Below are 21,890 nucleotides of genomic sequence, written 5' to 3' on the forward strand. Positions count from 1 at the left end.
GCCATGTGCAAAGAATCAATCTGCCCTTCTGTCAGGGGATCAGACTTTCCACTGGCTGTGTTCACAGAGAAACTGGTGCTGCGGAGGCCGTGCCAGGATCATGGCATGTTGAGGATATAAATGCCTTCCTGTTTGAGTCAGATAGCAGGTCCCTCTCTCCGCCTGCAGAGCAGACTACAACACCGAAGAGGGACTGACATAGTGCTTTTCTACATTTCTGCTGACTCTTGCAATGCAGACCCCCAACAAAGAGCGGAGAAAAAACTAAATCAAAGGTGGGAAGACAGACATGCCTTTCCAGACCGCAGCTTGATAGAGTGAGAGCGCTGGAGAGAAAGGAAAGGAAAGAGGGGGAAAAAAACAAAATAAAAACAGAGGGGCAAAGAAAGGAAAGACTCCTGATGTCCCGTTTTCCTAAACCACAGCTCCAGAGCACCGAGCCAAGACTCCCTGAGTTCCTGTAAACCAACCTTAAGTCCTGTCATCTGGGGAAGAGGACGCAGCATCCCTCTTCTTATTATGTTACACGATCACTCTCACTGGCTTACACCTTCATACCAGCACTATGAACTGCCATCGTCAGCATTATGCTCAACATTCAGCAACTGTGTCAACAATACGTTTGTTGTGTGATATTATAGTCAAAGGGATAGTTTGAATTATTTAAGTGGGGCTGTAAGAGGTACTTAATCCAGTAGTACAACTACAGTAACTAAAGACAGTGGTCAGCACGCTCCCAGTTAGGAGAAGCAGAGAGGAATACCAGCATGGACTGCTGTGGACAGAGTCAGCAGCAAAACGTATTTTAGCCACTTAAAAAAGGTTGATGTAAATTTGGATTTGGATTATTCTCTCTGCTTTACTTTACCATCAGACAACCTATTCTGATGCGTTTTACAAGACAAATATTGTTCTCTCCAAATCAACCAAACTCCATAGGTGAGATAGGTAATTTTACCTGAAGCTGTCGGTCTTCTGCTGCCTTGATCGGTTAGTTTGTTTGTGTTATTGTGTGACTTCAGTGTTTTAAAAAAGATAGCTTGGATTGACCAAAGTCACACAATAACACAAGGAAACTAACCAATCAAGGCAAAGGTAGACCAGCAGCTCCTATGTTCTGCAAGGTAAAATTACTGATTTTGTCTATGGAGTTTGGTTGGTTTGGAGAGAGCGATATTTGGCTTAAATAATGACACAGTTCATTGCTTAGCTTCTGTGCTGGTGCTCCTCTCTGTCTCCAAACAGGGGATGTGCAGACTCTAGATGAGTACCTCATACAACCCCACTTCAAATAATCCACATGTACCTTTTAACTTTGTGGGAGTTCAAATGAGCGCAGACCTCATGTCTGTTAACAGCTAGACACCACAAATGATGAATTATGTGTCCTCCACAGTCTGCTTCCACTGGACAGCGCCCTGGTAGCAGATATGTACCAGTCACCTCATTAATTTTAATTTAAAATTCAGCTTCAGGCTCCCAGATGATGTATAACACTATGTGGCACATACCTCCTATCTCCCCTAAAATTTCCCCTGTTCTCCACTTTAAAAAGACAAAAATGGGTCTATGGTTGGGAGGGGTGGAGCAGAGGAGGTTAAAATAATCACAGGCCAAACCCTTAAACATTATGCAATTCTCTCTCTATCTCAGACGTGTCCAAGCTGTCTGTCTCACTATCACCTTACATCATCTGTTGCACATCATCAAAAGACCACTAGGAGGAGACGATTGGAGCTGGATGAAAACACATGAGTAATAATACACATTAAATAAACAGAGATGTCACCAGGTGCTGACAGACTGCTGCCGGAACGCAGCAACACAAACAGAAATGTGAGTGTGTTTTCCATATTTTTCCATACTCTATTGGTAAGCAGCGCTGTGGAGAGAACGGGGATGAATGCACATGCAGACACATGGCGCCTGTGTGTGATCCTCTGAAGATTTCCATTCCTATATTAACTACAATAATGGTGTTGATGAACTTATGTTTGCTTGACTCTCCAAATGGAAAAGAAACAGAAAAAAAAGACATAAAAGAATATCCAAGTGCCTCCAGTGGTAAATGTTCCAGTTTTATACATACTTCATGTCTTATAAGAGTTGTATGTCTCATACTATGATTTACTCATGAAAGTGGCCACTTTGTATTTTTATCATACAACACAATTAAAAGAATTAAGTGTGAATAAACTAAGCATTATGTATGTTGTTTATTATGTTGTACTTCAAATCCCAGCCATACATTATTTGCATTATAAAAAACTTGCAAGATTATGGTTAAGTTTTATACGTTTCATATCTACTGAGGATTCTTGGGGCTGACAGCATTACTGATATTAGGGATTAATATATTGTCCTATAGTGATGTGTCAAACTATAATCTTTATATATATTTGTAAAATCCAAAATTAGATCAGTGCACTGAAACAGCAAACTTTTCACTGGTATTTTCAATCATTTTAATAAATAAATCTGATTATTAATCAACTATTAAACAACTAAATTACGGTAATCACCAACCATTTTGACAATCCATACATTGTTTTAAGTTTTTTTTAAAGAGAAATATGGCAGTTAACTGAATATCTTTGGGTTGTGAACAAAACAAGACATTTGAAGACAATATCAGGCTGACAGTCTGGCTTTACATATTACACAAATTTAAGATGTTGTATCTGGTTTGACTGCCATACAGTAGTTACAAGTTTCAGATAAAAGTATACGGTGATATAATAAATAGTATATAATATAAACATTTATCAAAATGTATCTATATCTTTTCCATATGGGCCTGAATGTCCATCTGTTGCTATTAGCCTGAACTGCTTTAATTTCTGTTTTCCATCCACGTGTGCACATACAGTATGTGCATGTAAGCAAACACAGGCGCACGCGCACACACACACACACACACACACACACACACACAGATACATGTACACCATCATCTTATTACATGGCTTACTTATAGTACAAACATGTGTAGCGGCTTATGTTCCCAAGCTGTGCTGTGGGGTCCTCGAGCCACACACACACACACACACACACACACACACACACACACACACACACACACACACACACAGACATATATATATATACCGAGGGTCCTGGGTATTAACTGTAGCCTCCCAACCCCAGCTAGACCATCTCAGATCCTTATCTGACTCATTATGAGCCTGCTAATGAGAGCGGCCATTCCCATCGGCCCGCCTGTGTTTACAATGCCACTTGCTTAACGAGCATGTGTGTTCAATCAGATAAACCCACCAGAATGCTTTTCATTTACAACAGCTCCCCAGTAGCACCCTGTAAGTACTCCCCCCACCGCCATCCTACCTCACTAAGCCAAAGACTGCCCCTGGGAACTTTAAGCGCATTTTGGCAGAAATTTAATAAAAGACACATTGTGTCTGCCGATGACATGTCACTCCACTGACTGGTTACAAGTCCAGTTTGTACACACTTAAAGGAATAGTTCAGATTATTTGATTTAGGGCTGTATTACATACAGTAAATGGAGAAGCAGAGAAGAGTACCAGCACATAGGCTAAACAATGTAATGCTGTGGACAGAGTCAGCAACAAAAGGTATTTCAGTGACTTAAAAAAAGGTCCACCCGCTTTACTGTGCCATCGGCAGCCTTTTCTGACGGGAAACTGGTGTTTCTTGCATCAAATTTGGCTCTAAAACCAACCAAACACCATAGCAGAAATCAGTAATTTTACCATAATAAACATGTAATTTAAGACAGGCATTGCTGGTCAACCACTGCCTCATGCCGTGTTTTTTGTATTATTGTGTGACTTCAGTGGATCCGAAATATACTTTAAAATCACCGAAGTCACACAATAACACGAAGAAGCTAACTGATCAAGGCAGCGGTAGACCAGCAACTGCTGTGCTCTGTGTGGTACAATGACTCATTTTGCCTGTGAAGTCTGGTTGGTTTGGAGAGAGCGATATTTGGCTCATATAATAGCATTTTAATGGCATATTTTACCCACTTAAAAAAAGCCATCTCAAAAGATCTGTATCAGTTTAAGTGTACGCTAAATTTTGAATATCTTCACCACTGAAATCACAAAACAACACAAACAAACTGACAGATGGAACCAGCAACTCCCATGTTCTGAGGTAAAATTCCCAATTTAGCAAACAGAGTTTGGTTGGTTTCAATATTTGGCCTCTATATTGGTGTTTTCCTGCCATAAAAGGCTGTCTGATAGCAAGCTAAAGTGGTAAAAATATTCTAAATATAGTGCACATCTAAACTGATATGATTTTTTTTAGGTGGGCTTTTTCAAAGTGGGTAAAACAGGTTTTGCTGCTGACCTGCTCCTCAGCAGTACACTGCTCAGTGCAGCCACCCACCATCTACTGTAACTAATACAGTGACTACGGACCTAAGTACCTCACACAACCCCACTTCAAATAATCTGAACTTTCCCTTTAACTTTGTGGGTGTTCAAATGGGCACAGACCTCATGTCTGTTAACGGCTGCACACCACAAATGATGAATGTGTGTCTTCCACAGTCTGCCTCCACTGGACAGCGCCCTGGTAGCAGAAATGTACCAGTCACCTCATTAATCTCTGCTTTCATCTTTCCACCACTTTCTCTCCAGATTCCCTCTGCAGCGTGGAGCCAGATGATTGCTCAGAGCGATCGTCTGGCTCCATGCATGTGCTGCTGCATGTATAGCAGAACGTAAACCCTCCGCGCGGATGTCTGGCGGGGACGCATGTAACAAACAACCTAACCGGACAATTTGGTTGAAATCTACCCGGCGGAAAAACATCCCTCATTCTCATCCCTGTCTGAGCCGCAATTTCAGCAGCCTGTTTGCTCGCATGCAGTATCACTATTATACTACGAGCACGGTGGAAGACGGAGCATTGATTTGTTGTTCTTCTTGTGAGACATGCAAAGAAAATGATGGTTGATTTGAGTTCTCCCATAATTACAATGATGAGTATGTGGATTTGTTAGTTTGAACAGTGGGCAGGAGCTAAATGGAGAAAGTTTGGTTTGGAACAGGTCTTCAGACAGATTAATGTCGTACAATGAACTGTCTTGCATAAATGAAGGAAATGAGTATGATTAATACAGTCTAGCTCCTGCAGGGGAATTAGAATATATCGTTATGGTCTACATTCATGGGATATTCTTGTGAGGAGAATTTTGGTTTGGACGTAGTTTGAAAGGAAAATCATCTGTTAAAGACTCTCCACTATGAGGATTATCACTGACCCTAAAATCCTCACACATGCATCTATGGCACATTATGTGAAAAGCAGATGCACATGTAGGCGCGTCTTATAAACAAGGACTCAACATAATGTGTCCCAAGACAGTCATAGTTTCCCAGGATGGAGCGTAACAGAAACTGAGTCAACATGAGTGTTTATGGATCAGTTGACTGTTGTCAAGCTGCGTACTGATGCTCCAACTGATCTTTTGGGACAAAATTCTTACTCTTTGCTCTTGTAGTCCTCATAAGTGCCTGAAACTCTGGCTCAAAACACACTAATGGCTATGACCACTGACATGGTTATGATAGATATGTTCAAGTTGATTTATTCATTAGCATAAACTTTCACTCTTCACTGCATCTGCTAGGGAACTGCAGCCAAAACGAAGCTAAAAAATACCAATGAATTTTCAAAAAAAGACAGACATCAGGTCAGTGCATATACATACGGATGTCTGTATCTATCTACCATTGTTATTCAACATAAAAGGATTTTTCTTTTACAAAAATAATGTGACAATTCCAATTTGTTCACATTTGTTGATGCCCATTGTACTGTTTGGAAGCATAGTTCTGTGTTAGCTCAAATCAACCAGAGCTACTCTACTTGGGACAAAAAAAAGTTGACGCTTTAAAGCTGCAGTAGGCAGGATTATTTCATTATAATTTGGGTGGAAACAGTTCATTTTGACCATTGCATGTCACTAGCAATATTTAATTAAAGGGTTCCTTTAGCAGAGCAGACATTAGTTTACTAGTCAGTTACAACAGTTGACATCCTTGATGTCACGCTTCAAGCCCAGCAAAACGCACGTGCAAGTTTTGTGCATCATTTGGTGGGAGGGGCTTAGCACAATGATTTGAGGCAGCAGAGGAAGGCAAACAGTTTTGACTTGTTTATGTCCACATTGCTTTCTGAAACTTTACAGGAATTGAACATACCTCTCTCAAGTCCGTTTATTAAGTATGGCGCTTGAGGCAGGAAGTGATTAGCTTAGCTTAGCATAGTAAGTGGAAGCTGGCCTTGCTCTTTCCAAAGTACGAAGCGCACCTACAGCTAACTACCTAACATGTTGCAATTCGTTTGTTTCATCCGAATACACACAGAAATGTAAAATTTTAACAAGAGTTACCATCTTGATGAACAACAGCTGGGTTCAGTTATTTCTTTATGCTAAGCTATGCTAACTACATCCTGACTCTGGAGTCCAAATGCACTGAAATCATCTGACACATGCACTTGGACGTACAACTATTGTTTTAAATGGCCAAACGTGCACCAAAAGCATTGTGAGGCGCATCAAACTGCCTTGATTCCCCTACTCTGACCTTGCTAATACAGCTGATTTTTTTCTACAGCTGCAGTACCTGTTTAGAAAGAGCTAAAATGAATAAATGGGTAAGGATAAGATGTGATTTTTGTGACTTTCACCTGCCTCTAAGAAAAAATAAGATGAAAAGGGATAGCTGCCAACCAACTGAGGTAAGCAGCCGCATGCACACGACAGCTGCCTTAAGCAACATTACAGGTTACTCAAATAGAAATGCATAGGAAATTAATGAGGGGTGTCAATATTCATACAAATGTGTGTGGGCCCTGACTACGTATGTATGTATTGCAACCTTTTCTCAAAATACTGCTGGTTCTCTGGTGCAGTGTTCTGCGGTGGTGTTGACCTTTCAGTTTTGATGCCTGTAGTGCACCATTATTTGACATGGTTTCAGTACATTTGGGCCTTAGCTCTGTACTAAGAGGAGAGTCGTATTGATCATCTCATCTGACTCTTGGCAAGAAAGGGAATAAGCTTGTTGTTCAACTGTTCCCATGATTTGAAAATGTGCATGAAAGCATCTACCAAAACATTAAAGATTAGATACCCGCTGAGTAGTTACACATTACAAAGCTACTGTTCTGACTTGGCTTTAAGTGAGAGAAAAGCAGCTGTGGTGTGAAAGACAGATGTAGAAAAGGCTGACAAAAAGACAGAGAAGAGACAGATCAACTCGCAGTAGGAGTAGACGTAGACAAATGAAGGAGAGAGGCAGTAAGGTGAGACGTGTGGCTTGTAATGTGGCCTTGTAGCTGAGGTTTGGCCCTGTGTGTGTCCCCTCTCCCTGACCCTGCCTACCATACTGAAAAGCCATTTCTGCTCGGTAGAACAAATGTTGTACAGAGTGGAACATGCTTGGCTTGTCTGACGGTGTAAAATCACACTCTCCCATCGCACGTTCAAAGCACCACTGCTTTCTCCATTAAAGTTTTCCATGGAAAAACAGCGGCCAAATTCCAGAATTCCCGGCTGAAGTGTCAAACTAAGGCTGATAAAGGGCCCATACATATGTGTGTGTGTGAGAAAAGGTAGAGGGGAAAAATAGAGAAGAGAACAGAGGAAAAGATGCCGTTGTCCCGTTTTCCTAAACCACAGCTTCAGTGTAACGAGCCAAGCGAGCGAGACAGAGCAAGTCAAACAGCTAGAGAGGTATGAAGAGGAAGAAACAGCACATGGTGTTTCAGGGTGGGCCGCCACCGGGATGTAATTGCAGCGGAAGTCATCAGCGCTTTTCACTATTGTACTGACCTCTCAGCAGGCCTCAGTGGAGAGACCTGCATCAGGACAGGACACGCCTGGGACTTTCCACCTGAGCTGACCGAAGAGGAACAGAACAAAACAAAGAGCCTGTTTCTAGACATTTTGACTCACATCTCTGTCAGAGTAGTGCAACGTGCAGGTATGTGGGATCGACCTGTGTGAGGTTATTGTACATCGTTGGGAGCAAAACGGGTTAATTAGCCGCTCTGCGTATGGAAAAGAAGCTGACTCCTTGTCGTTAATTTAACGAGTTTCCCCTACAGTCATCATGTCTGTGGTTCGTTGACCAATACCTGAGGCATGCTCTCATGATGTCAGAGTGTGTGTTTTGGTGAAGTTGCCATAGCAACCACTTCCCATTCTTTAGAAAAGGAGCAGCTATAATTTATCCTAGGGTTTCGTTAACTGAGCATCTGCACAGCTTATCTCAGTGTAGATGGGTAGGGAGTGCAGGAAGAGCAGGGAGAAAGTTTGCACAAGGACTGGGACGGTTCACTTACCCCCTGATTCGAAACTCTCACAATACTCGGCTGCCGAATCGATATGTATTACGATTCTACAAATATTGAGATTCAATATTACGATTTATGTTTTTTCTTTAAACACTAGACCATGGTGAAAAGTTTAAGTATGCATGTTTAGAGACTGTATATCATGAGTCATATTTCCAAAAACAGTCAGTCTTTGTGTTTTGTTCAGCAGCAGAATTGCTATACGGCATATAAAAGTAGAATACAACATACTTTTTGAAGAAAACTGCTTTATTTAGCTGTTCCTACACAGCAAGCTAGAGCTATAACAATAATAAATAAGATGCTAGATATGACTTTAGGCCAAAATGAACGAGAACTACCAACAGCACAAGATGTTTGACCCTTTGACGTTGCTGTAGCTGGCCAGGGTGAAGTGTTGACCCCAGAGTAGGAGACTGAGTTAGCAACGTTGAAATCAGCAGCTAATAGTTTGTTTCCAGAGAGCAGAGAAAGTATGAGCCTCTAAATTTGAATGCATATGTCATTTTATGTTAAGTATGTTAATTAAAATGGATCTGTTTGTTAAGATAATATAACTGTGATCACAATGCTAATTTCTGTTAGCTTGTTAATGGGAATTCTTATTATGTGTTAGCTTCAAGATAACGGACTATGCGCTAGTTACCACCCCTCACACCCCCATTTATTTAAAGTAACCATATTTTATTGCAAGCAATATACATATGTCCCACTATACTTTCGTCCCTCCCCTGTCTCTGTCAAACTTATCGTGGCTAGCATCAAAGATAAACTCGCAATCTTAAATCTTCACTGATATTTATCCTATGGACAGGTCCAACAGATGATATACATCTATAACCTTAAAAACAGAAAACATGGAAAAGGTCTGTGTCGCAACCGCCGCTTTGTTCTTTCATCCCTGATCTTCCCCACTCAGTCTCTGTTCCTGCCAGCTGATCTTGCCTTTAAGCTTAAAAATAAGTTGTTGCTGTTCTCAGGGCAGCATAAGAGGTCAATCAGCCGTCTGTCTTGGACCGGTCCACTCTCACCTGCAGCTCTGATTCCCATGTCACTGTCTAACCTTCTGATAGGCTGTCAAATCACTGCCAAGACTCATTTAGCTTGAGAGAACTGTGTGAATGTTTTCCACCAGCTTTACGTTTTCCATTCTGACTGAGTGTGTGTGAACGAGAGAGACAGAGACGTACAACTTGGACGCACAGAAAAGCAGACTCCTAACAAAAGCCATATGTTAAGCTCGAGGCGGCCGTCCAACTAAAGTCCGACACTCCGTTGCAGAGCACTGTGGGAAGACAGCAAATACATGCAGAGGCACTTTACACATCTGCTGATATAAATACAATCTACCTGCTTTATTCAATTACTCAACTAATTATTCTATTTTGTTTGGAAAGAGTACATGACTCAATTCTATAGTACATTATGTGACTAAAAGCAGTTCTTCGGCTACGATGAGACGTGCGTTTACATCTGATTGTTTAAGAAAATGTGAAACAGATTATTTTAGTTCAGACCTGAGGAGCGCACAAGACTCATTAAGCACCGAGACAGTTGCGGTGATCGTGTCTTATGTTGCACTGCAGTGGTTCCCCACCATATTTTGTCTGACATACCCACACAGCCCTGTCAGATGAACTCAAGAACCCCTTCATCAACACCATCTGTGGTGCTCCAAATGTGCTCTGCTTTAATCTAGGCAAGTCAAATAAATTTTATTGTTATAGCTCCAAATCATAACAGAATTTATGTCAGGGAACTTTCCATATAAATCACGTCTAGACAATAGGCTACTCTTCATATTATTATTTACAGTGACCTAATTATTCCCACCATGAGCAAGCACTTGCCTTGCTGATAAAACTTACTTTTATCTTAGGCTAATATGGATATTATTGAACACTTCTGTATTTAGCTATCAACTGTTTATCCACTAAATTTAAGTTAGCATTAGCACTTAGCTAATGTTTTCAACAGTTAAGCTTACTATTAACCCTTAGCTAGCTATTTCAACTATTTATACTCTTGGCCATATCGACAAATGTTTAGCTATATTTCAAACACACATCCATAACTTTGAGATAAGTTTTTCTAGCTTTTTAAACTTTTTTAAACTTTTAGGTAGTTATCTCAAATAAACACATTTAACTAACAGTTTATACTTTTAGCTAATACCCTTTATTCCAACTAGCCTACTCTTATCTAACTATTTAAACAGTTTAACCATTGCTTTTGGCTAACTGTGTACACTCTTTATCCATCACTTTTATTTTACTATTTCAGCCATTATAGCTTCACTTGTAGCACATAACTGTTAAGACTTTTCTGCTACTTTGCTAGTGGGTGTTTTTGTCTTTTCTTTTTTTTTTTTAAATTAACAGACCTACTCTACAATTTCCTTGTCAGCAACAGAAGTGCACCTTGGAATATAGATAGCCTTCGTTGGCATTGCTGTATTGTATTTAATTAATGTCTATTTTATGAGAACACGCGCTGACAAGCACGCTGGAACGCATTTACACAATCATGAACATGAACACATACACAGCTCAAACTTTCCCCTTGGAATTACTCTTGATTTGTGTTTGTTCCACTTCTGTCTACCAGAAGCTCTGTCCCACTTTTTCCTCCTACGCTCATCACTCAAGTTAAGTAACATCTAAGACGCTGGTAATTTTGTGTTTGAGTGCACGATGATCCCCGTCGTCATTTCTCTGATGACAAAAACTCCCCCTTCATCCCTCATGACATCCCTCCTGCCAATTTTAAGACCCCTCTGTGCTGGATCCAGCAAACACAGATGGAAGAAATGGTGAGCACAGCACAAAGGGGAGAGATGACACACGCACACACATACACACACACACTGATGCATAACAACATCACAACAGACACATTACAAAAACACAAGGGTTATGAAATGGTGACAGTGACTCATGCAGGCTGTCTTTCTTGGGCTTTCCCAAACATTTGAAGGGCCTCGTTATTCAAAGTCTGCAGATGTAAGCAGCTTTATGCTCACTCACAATATCAGCTGATAAATGAGAGCTCTTACTGCTATTTCAGAACAGCGTATTTCTTTTACAATTTTTTTTATTTCTAACACATATTGATCAAAACCAAAGTCACATTACTGTTTTCAAAACTGTTAAAAACACATCCAAAACAGAAAGAAGGACAGTTTCTGCAGTAACCATATTGAAATATGTAGAAAATCTTTTCTTATCTAATAATCATTCCAAACACAACTCAAAAGTTCACCTGACAGCCTGTTTTTACTGTAGTCTCATCACTAAATAGACAGAAGAGGACAGTACACCTATGTGTTGTTGATAGGTGTTTTAGTAATTATTATAGCAGCCCTGGAATTTCAGAAGCTAAGAATGACTGGATGAAGAGTTTTGGCTTCAGAGCTGCACGATGGTTGATGGTTGCAGTTGGAAAAACTGTAAGTGTAGGGAATTCTTTGCAAGGATATTCAGAGGCATTGGGGGTTCTTACCTTCCGACCTTCTTGGCCAGACAGTCCAACCGGCCCAATAATCCCTGAGTCTCCCTGGAACACAAAGCGACAATGTCATAAGGCAGCAATGACTGGTTGCGCTTTGAAATTGCAATCATAAACGTGTGAGGAGGAGCTCGCCAAACGGGTCGTTGTTATAAATTAATGTGGCGTGTAAAGAGGTATGGGAGGGAAACAATACCTTCTCTCCTTTAGGTGCTGGCCCAGGTGAGATGCCAGGGTCTCCTTTTCTGCCCTGGTAAAAAGAAAGAAAAAAATCACAAAGGAGGACTTTGTACGGGTGAAAATAACACAACCATACGTCAGTGATTTCAAATCTTCAACAGTCTTATTAACAAAATAATTTCACTGGCCAACACCCTTCATTAGGTCTCCTGGAAAAGGTTAATAAGGCTGCAAAAGCTTGCCTCTATGAATCTCATACTGGATAATGACATATAAATTCACATAGAAAATGCAGCACAGATGCAGTGCATTATGTGCCCCTCCAGTCACACACACACACACACCGACCTTCATTGTCAGCAGGTAACAATAACGGGGCTCCGGCACATCAAAGCTATGGATCGGAAATTACACTGAGTGCTGACTCCTTCTCCCCCCGTGGACCCCCGCTATTTACAACTTTGCTTCATTTATTAACGATGAAAGAGCAAAGATTGGAGTGAACCCCGAGACATCAAACACTTCAGAGTCTTTCTCTCAACACACCTGCCAGGTAGAAGAAGCCCGCTCTGCACCACTCTGCCTCAGATTTACTCAAGTGCTCATTCACTGAGACAGGGTCTCAAATATCTGCATTTTTTTTTTGTCCAGAACTGACGCAGGGACTTTTATATGGTTATATGATATATGTGTATATATATATATATATATATACATATATATATATATATATATATGTGTGTGTGTCTTAAAGGAAAGGTTCAACCTTTTGGGGAATCCAAACAAAATCCACTCACCAGCCCCTATAAAGCTCACTAATTACTTTTTTACTTTACGAAGACGCCTCAGGTCATCTGGAACAGGTTTACTCAGAAATAGTCCAACACATATAAAACCACAAACTGTCATTTCTTCACAAATAAATGCAATCTAGTGTGTTAGTTATTGAGCGCCACAGGCACGAGTAAGTGAATGTTGTTACTTTTGGATAGATCCAGGCTAGCTGTTTCCCCTTGTTTCCAGTCTTGATGCTTAGCTAAGCATAAGTTAAGCTAAGCTAACCTCTACTGGAGCTTTAGCTATGCCATACAGACATGAGACTGGTATCAATTTACTCATCTAATTCTCGAAAAGAGAGACAATATGCATGTTTCCCAAAATGTCCAGATATTCCTTTAACCAACAGGCCACTGGGTGCCCCATCAATTATCTTTTACCCAAAGCAGAAACTGTTAATTATGTTATTAAATTTATAATCTTTTTTTAACATGTCATTGTCTTCACAATTCTGAGAATGAGACTATTAAGACTAATTATATTAGTGGTTAAAATAGTCAAAGAGATAAATCTAATTAATCTGCTTCACATCATAGGTATAGTGCTGCAGGAGTGCACTGGAATGACGATCTGCTATTTTTTCTTCAAGTTTTCTTCATTTTTATTCTAAGTGCTTGAAGATTGAATCATTACAAAAGGCCCGATCAGCAGAGTGTAGTTTTTGCAGTGAGAGGCATCTTTTTCCAGTCCTTTCTACAGGCAGCAAGCATTTTGTGTGCCTGGACGCCAAGAAAAACAAACAGAATGGTCAAAATTGTCATATTGACATTTAGATGAGGAGAAAAGCGTGATGCAGATTCACAGTTGCAGCAGAGAGAGAGAGAGAGAGAGAGAGAGAGAGAGCTCTTATGGACCAATTTCCACATAATATTCTCACCATGATGAAACAAGTTATAAAAATCATTATAACATTTGATCGTGTGGTCAGTTAGAGTTGACTGAATGGCTAAATTACCTGAAACAAACCACAGTTTGAGACTGTGCATGCATGCATCATAGGTTTGGTGCTTTGGCTTCTCTGCACCTACACCTACATGAAATTTGTCTCAGCAAATAGGCGCATTTCCCAAAATATCAAACTATTCCTTTAATTAAATAAGAGCTAAGCAGATGAGAGTTAAGGGTGAGAATTGGGTTGAGGAAGATTGTAAAATGTGAAGAATGCAACCAGGAATAATATGATTTACATCAGGCAGACAAGGACAAACACACTCCCTTTGGTTGACCTGTGGAGGTCAGGGCTCTGGTGATGGGGGGTGGGCAGTGTGACCGCATGCCGCTGCCACAGTTGTCATTTATGCAAGGCATTTTTATAATGCATTTTAAATACAGGTAGTGCTCCTCACTATGTACTCTGAGCACACAGTGCCAGAGGTCAAGGGTGTTTGCTAAGACATACATCAGTCCAGACAATCAGATGAGGGATGCAGAGAATTTGTCTTGGGCAGGGTCATGTTCTGTTCACACGTTAAAATTAGACAGATTTATTTGAAGTTCTCACTTTCCGACTCGTAACGTCTTTCCCTGGAGCTCTGATAAATCACTTCAGCTCCCCGGGTGTCCAACTACCCTTGTCTCCGCTCGAGTTGCAATGTTAGCACAGGCTCAAATTCATTTTACATAGAAACAACATAAACATACACACATTAGAGCATATTTGGAGCTTAAATCGAGCAGATCTTCAAGAATCTGAAAAACCTTTTAGAATAAATGGGACTCCTGACATTAACCTCTGCAACACACATGTTAAGGTGATACAAGGATACAGCTCTGCGGTATTAAGAACCTTGGGGTTTGTAGTGTCTCAAACTGCCAGGTGTGGCTGCACAGCTGTGAACTTTGGCGGCCCCTGAATTTTAAAGTCTAAATGAACTGAAAAAGGCCTTTTTTTTTAACCCTTTAAGATCACTTCCCCAGTCATATTATGCGCCTATTTAATAAAATATGCCAAAAAACAGAAATAATGAAATCCAGTCATGTTTTCTTCCTTTACATCAACCAACAAGTTTCAACAATAATACCCACCCATCAGACAATATTCAACTTTAGGCGGTGCAGAACTAAGGCTAGGATTCATTAATTAGCTAGCCAGCAACAGTATCGTATATTTATGTGTTGTTGGGTGTTCCCCACCTCAAACTTTGTTCTGTTTGCATAAAATACCATCATTAGACTCGCTGGCTAGAATTTATTCACTTTAAGTGAAGTGGTATCTGTGTCAGCAGATTATGTGCATGGCATTTTACAGTGGACTACACATGAGAGGATATCATGTGCAGGGGGGCTGAGCCTCACTGATTAACATTACTATACAAAAGCACAACTTTATAACCTATACTAAAACACAACTTCTGTCTTGTTAACTCTGGGTCACAGTCTCAGAGTTATTTTCAGAGTTTCCTGATGGAAAGATAGCTTTACCTACAGCTAAGTTAGCTGACACCTTTGTATTGTATTCCCACCTATTTGGTGTCAAATTGTGGTCTGTTTTTAATGCACAGTTAAAAACTGGGACATTTCCGGGGACAGATCTAACCAGCCTGGCAAAGGCCACCAAAAACTGGCACTGTCCCCAGAAAAGGGGGACATCTGGTCACCCTGGGCGTTACGCAATAAAGCTCTGGATTCCAGCTGATGAAGAAAAGCTAAAAAAATGTGACACAACCTCATCCTCATATGATTGTCATTCCCGCTAAAGTCAAGCAAAGATCATAAACTTAGTATCACATTAGAAGTTGAGGCAGGTTCATAATCTTGTACTGGTTTCATGTGGAAATATCAACATGGTTACGGGGCTCTTGGCAAAAAAAGACAGAGAGACTCAATTGTGATCATGAGTTAGACTGAAGAGTTTGTAAGATACCTTGAGCCCAGGTGGACCAGGTCGGCCAGGGTTCCCATGGGGACCAGCGGCGCCCTGTGGAAAAGCCAGAGAGAGGAAAACATAATCAAAAGGTGATCGAGATCTCAATCAATCTTCATACTGTGATGGAGCTGATGCAGACTGTGGCTTTGCTACTGTGAATGAGACCAGAGAAGAAGAGGGGGTGTAATGGGGGCAACGTCTGTCTGGAGAACCTCAGCCTTCATGCTACTTTAACCTATTTTCCTATACATCAGCTGTGTGTGTGGTGGTGAGGTATTTGGGGTTGGTGTTGGGGGTAGAAGCTTATGGAAAATGGGGCTCTGTGGAGCTGCTTCACCATATGGATGTGGTTTTCCTGCCCCCTGTTGCCTCACACTCCACACCCCCCACTTCCCCACACGCACACACACACAAACACACATTTGCCAAGCATCTTAATGAGTAATGCAGATCATCTCGTATCATAACATTTTGAATTCCAGCGCTGGTGTGCGTTTCTGTGCGCATTGGCTGTTGCTGAGGAAATGAACACAACTGCGTCTGAAAGCAAACAAAGCGAGATCTACAGTAGCAGCATATTGGTAATGTGAACCATCTCGCTCCATCCAGAAGCCCCCACGGGAAGGTTTAGCAAAAAACCTTTGGAAGCCAGAGAATGAATCTACACCAATTTTCCCTGCGGTCTCAACAGCAGACGTCAGACAGAGGTACAGGGGATGTTGCAACGTCTCCACCATCCATCCATCCATCCAACTGTCTGTCTGTCTACCTCCTCTTCCTCTGAGTGACTTTTTCCTGCATATCTCTGACCTCAGTCCTGCCCCTCCACGTGGGGGTGGCACCCTCGGGCCCCTAACCTACCCCCATAGCGGGTCAGGGGTCGAGCGAGTCAGAGAGGGCGGAAAAAGAGCCACAACTGCTTCACGAGTCGGGTCAGCAAGTTTCACTGAGGTGAGTCAAAACAAATCGGGAAGCCATTATGTTCGCGATCTGGTGTGCAGCATCAAAAAAACAACATCTAGCGACGTCCAGACAGGCAGCTGTCTATAATCCCACAGAGAAGAAAAAGTAATCTGGGGGTTTGGGCTGGGTTATACAGCTCAACAAAAAGCCCTTTGAGGGAAGTTCAAAAACAGACATACTGGTCGGGTGCAGACATGACAACATAAATGCCTTCTGCTGTAACTGCTCTTCCTGTCAAAGGGCGCTTTGATGACTGTCACGTCTGATTCACTTGAGACGGAGCTTCTCATGAGTGAACAGGACGTTACTAAGTGTGTGTACAGGTGTTGTTGTCTCTGATATGAATCACACAGCACTGAGAATTTCCAAACTGATATTCAAACTCAACAGGAATATAAAAACCTTTGTTTTTTGTGGACTGCTCTCAATAAAAGACCACTTTAAAATGTGCAGTTTTATCTTAAAAAAAGACATTTCTTTAACACCGAACTATGGCTTCTCAGGAGGTGAAAGTCATGACCCACCTTACTCTGCCTCTGGCTGGCTTACCTTGATAGTCTTACCCTAACCCTTAATCATTGCTCATGCCTAAACCCAACCAACCTAACAAACAAAGGCAACGAGTACTAGCTAATCAGGGGCAAAGAAGGGAGGTCATGACTTTGCCTTCCTGGGAAGAAAAATGTAGCCACTGTAGTATGCGAAATGTCTTTTTCCAAGATAAAACTGCCCACCTAGTAAGATATGACTATTTCACATAGGGCTACTGTCATGATCTGGCTCGCGAGACATGACAAAAACAGGAGAGACATGGTTTTAAACTGAAAGGTGAAAGAGTTTATGAGACACCGAATGACAAAGTCAAGAACTGCCGAGCTCTGCCTCTGATTGGCTGGTACTTGTTGCTTTTATTGGTTGGGTTTGTTGGGTTTAGGAATGAGGAGTGATTAGTTAGGTTTAGGGTAAGAAAATTAGGGTACACCAATCAGAGGCAGAGCGGGGAGGGCCATGACTTTATCTGTCACCCAATATATCAGACCAGCATATACAAGCACTTTGCAAAAACCTCATGGCTGCGCCCCCTTTTGGAGGATCGAAAACCGAAAATCCCATAAACAACAATGCAATTTGATGTGTTTTTGAAGTACCATTTTGATTGGGTTTGTTTGAATTCATATTGAGTTAAACAAACATTTGTTTTATAGACATGTCAAGTAATTATTTTGTGACCTTGGCTGAACTTGAGCGTTCAGAATACTTTAATAAATCAAGGCTAATTGGTCAGCCATCATGCTCCTTCAGTCTTCCCACATTGACCGGACACTGCTGATATTGAATTACAGACACTGAACTACACTCAAGCTAACGTTAGCTATCTATCACTCATAACTGTCACCAATATGATTAAGCTTTTTACCACATGTATTCATATATTTCATGTGCCTCAAAACTCAGTCTAATTTATTAGAATGTTATTTTCTACCATCTTATCCAGCATAAATCGGCTGATTCATTGATTGTCAACAAAAATGAATTAACACTGCTGCCAAAATGAAGAGCGACCGCTCTCTGGAGGCACATACATTCTTATTGCTCTTCTTTTGGGATCCCTTTCCTTTCCATGAAGGATGGGGAACGAGATATCATGACAGATTTGTATGTGTATTTGTTTTACAACTTACTACACAGCATCTTTTTTCTACATTGTCATATCTCTCTCATTATATCAAACCATGATCTTTTTGCCAGAAGGGGGCGCTGCCTTAGCAAATGGGGCTCAATGACATATTGTTGGTCTGATGTATGTAAAATAGCTATAATTCAATGCCTAATAAATGTCTTTTAAAAGCTCAAACCGCATATTTTACAATAGCCTTTTATTGTGACCAGTCCACACCCGTGTGGTAATTATACTGTTTATGCCACACATGGATTTTAACAAATTTGTGAAAAAAAAAAATTGAGAGATAAATCTTTAGTGTGCACAGAAGAAGCCGTAAATCTTTTACTTCCACTCATGAAAAACAGGATCACAAGTGCTGCATGAAAAAAGAATGCACATAATTTAAAAATGCTGCTTTGATGATATCTGAAGTATTGGTAAACCTGATCTGTTTTTAACTTGTTATGTTTTACAAATGAGACATTTTCATTCCAAGGATTTTTAGGTTTTAAAGATCTTGTCTCTTTTCCTCCCGCACTCTCTTCCCCTTTCATTTTCGGTTTGTATTCAGCTGGCGTTCCTCTCAAGAGCTGCAGCGTCCAGACAGTGTTAACGGACGCTGTTGTGCCCTAAATAAACTAAAACAAACTAGACATGTTTGAATTACATGCTTCAAAATTAACCCTGTGGTTTACCACACTTTGGGCAGTACACTGGTAGTAGGCACGGGCTGGCACCGACATTTGGTACTGTGCTCTTGCGTCCATACATGTCGTGTCCCCTCGCACAACAGGTGTCTAATTAGAGAAGACCAGGGTGGGGCACGCTATCAAATGCAAAACCACCAGCCTCTGAACAGCGATGCAGGGCGTTACTGTGGTTCATGTGGTAATAATGCTGCTAGCTCGACTCATTCTAAGTTGAGACAAAATGGTCAAAACCTGAACAAATGATAGCTCCTAATGTTACATGTTATGGTAACATGCATGTCTGAGGCATATAAATATCTGTCCTTGAATCCACAAAATTCAATATCAACACCATATGTGCAACTTAAAGCCAAGAAATATGGTATATGGTCCTGTGGATCTTAAATCTGGACGCATGACGTCACCCCCAAGGTTACATTCCCACATAGAATATTTTAGACAAGCCGCTTTAATGGGCTATGCTGTAAACACGGTCTGACTCTCAACACAAGCTTGTTAAAAGACAGCTTAAAATGTATATACAGTCCCCGTATTAAAGATAAAAGAGGTTCTGTATGATGCCGTGCCAAATGAGAGCCGAAGGGGCAAAGTCTGATAAACTAACATTAGATCAAGAGCATGTAAAACTGCTGGATGTCCCCATAATTAAAGATCACAGTCAGCACACACACAGAGGAGAAACTTCGCTTCTGAGGATTCAGCTGTTTGTTAAAGGGACAGTTCACACCACAATACAGATTCTTTCTCTTACCTGCAGTGCCTTTGAACCATCTAGATTGTTTTAGTGTGAGTTGCTGGAGGTAGAGATGTCTGCCCTCTCTTAAATATAATGGAACTCAGTGCTCAGAGCACCAAAACAATATATTTGAAAAACTTACCAGCAATGTCTCTTTCCAGAAATCATGACCTGGCAACTCATGATAATCCACAGGCCTAGTTATGAGTGGTTTCATGTCAGAATTATTTTGTTTCTACTGAACTACACCAGCAAACTGTATCACCTTGCAGAAGGAAGTGTGCATCTACTCATGGAGGAGAGGTTACAGCTGAGTAGGGTTGGGTACCGAGCTGAAAACTTCTCTGGGTGTGGGTTTTACCGAGACCCAATTCATGTTAGTTTAATCTGTACCAAATTTTGGTGGTTGGGAGTGCAAGTGAAGAGTGTGTCATGTTTGATACAGCCTGAAAACCAAACCCAATTGTTTAACTTAACCCTGCATGGATGAGGAAACTTTAATTCAGGTGATTCATTAGCTATTTGGATAAGCTGTTTTATTCTCTGTCTGGGTGGACATTGATGTAGGATTATACAAAAGCTGCTGGGTACCTTACCAATATGCTATGTAACATGCTAAAACAGTAGTGAGATTTAAAGTATTATGGGATTTTATTTTGCGTGGTGTTTAAAACGTTCTAACTAAACCGATACCAGGGTGTTGATACTGAATGGCAGGTACCAGAATGGTTGCTGTATCGGTTCAGACATGAATGGTACCAAACCCTTCAGCTCAACCGAGGACAATGCCGTTAATGTTTACGTCACGTGTTGTCACAAGCCTCTCGTCCATGAGTAGATGCACTCTTCCTTCTGTGCAATGATTCGGTCAGTGGAAAGAAAATAGTTCCTACATGAAACTGCTCACAACAAACTCTGTGGTTTCTCTTGAATGACTGAGTCATGATTTCTGGGAAGAGCCACTGCTGTTTAGTTTTTCAAATATAATTTTTGGCGCTTTAAGCAACAGAAGCTGAGCGCCATCGAGTTCCATTATATTTGAGAGGATGCAGACACTTCTACAGTCGATATCTCCCGATCTCTGCAACTCGCACTAGAACCATCTAGATGTATATATAGCACCACAGGTAAGAGGAAAAATATGTATTTTTGATTCTTCAAGTCTGCAAAAGCATGCCTTGTCATCGCTGAGTGAGTGAAAAGAGCAGAATTTGCAGCCCAGTGCCACATAAATTACGGTAAAACTTCAAAACAAAGAGCAGTCATGGTGAATGAATTAAGCTGTGCTGGTCAAAAGCCAACCACATAAATTTGTTTTCTTCGTAAGCCAAAGTTTTTTGAGCTAAATACATCATGCAGTGACCTGAGAATATGGAAGAGGAAATAGTAAGTAATCCAAAGCATTATTTAGGCATTTACAACAATAACAGTAATAGCTCATAATGGCTATGACAAGTTTGAAACTTACGATGGAAACCTAGAGCTACCTTTATGCCAAACATCTAAAACCTGGTATTAAAAAATGTATTAAAGTGCCCAAAAGGGGATTGCAAAAATGAATTGAAGCATGGTCTGTGGTTTTTACTGTCCTGGAGCTTATTACAGTAATGTTCCACAATGAGATCCATATACACAGTTTACACTGGGGATTATACAGACCCTTAAAATGCTGATCAGTTGCCTGGTGTTACCAAAACAGACCAACACACCGCCCTGAGCGAAACTCAACACCTTTACTCTTGCAAAAGTACTTTATAGTCATAGTTTTCTATATGAAATGTCCATCTGGGATGTGAATTAGCTTTATGTGCAGGTGAAGCCAGGTGGGGGGAGTTTCGGTTAGTACAGAGGGGTGGCTCGGACGGGAAGTGTGAGGAAAGATGGGCGACATAGATTTTTTTTTCCCTCTCAGACAAAGGCCCTTTTGACCCAGCAGGCTCCAGACGAATACATGCAGCCGGTCTTCAGAGAGATGCGGGGCCTGTGCAGCCGCGAAGCATCCAGCGCACGTTTCCTCTCACACCTCCCTACCACCGTCATCACTATATACCCGCAAACAGACTC

The 21,890-nt window shown here is 41.0% G+C and overlaps 1 protein-coding gene across 1 annotated transcript in view; it reads right to left on the minus strand.

Moving 5' to 3' along the window:
* The window catches only part of col27a1a (collagen, type XXVII, alpha 1a), a 110,509-nt gene that overhangs the window by 61,268 nt on the left and 27,351 nt on the right, over nt 1-21,890 (minus strand). Inside the window, exons 5-7 of the mRNA XM_084745830.1 lie at nt 15,752-15,805; nt 12,068-12,121; nt 11,866-11,919 (exon numbers count right to left, since the gene is read on the minus strand). Coding sequence (XP_084601956.1) covers nt 11,866-11,919; nt 12,068-12,121; nt 15,752-15,805 — 162 coding nt within the window. The remainder of the gene's footprint in view (nt 1-11,865; nt 11,920-12,067; nt 12,122-15,751; nt 15,806-21,890) is intronic.

This window comes from Lutjanus erythropterus, chromosome 20 (assembly GCF_056507025.1).
Source record: "Lutjanus erythropterus isolate fLutEry1 chromosome 20, fLutEry1.hap2, whole genome shotgun sequence".
Lineage (NCBI taxonomy): Eukaryota > Metazoa > Chordata > Actinopteri > Lutjaniformes > Lutjanidae > Lutjanus > Lutjanus erythropterus.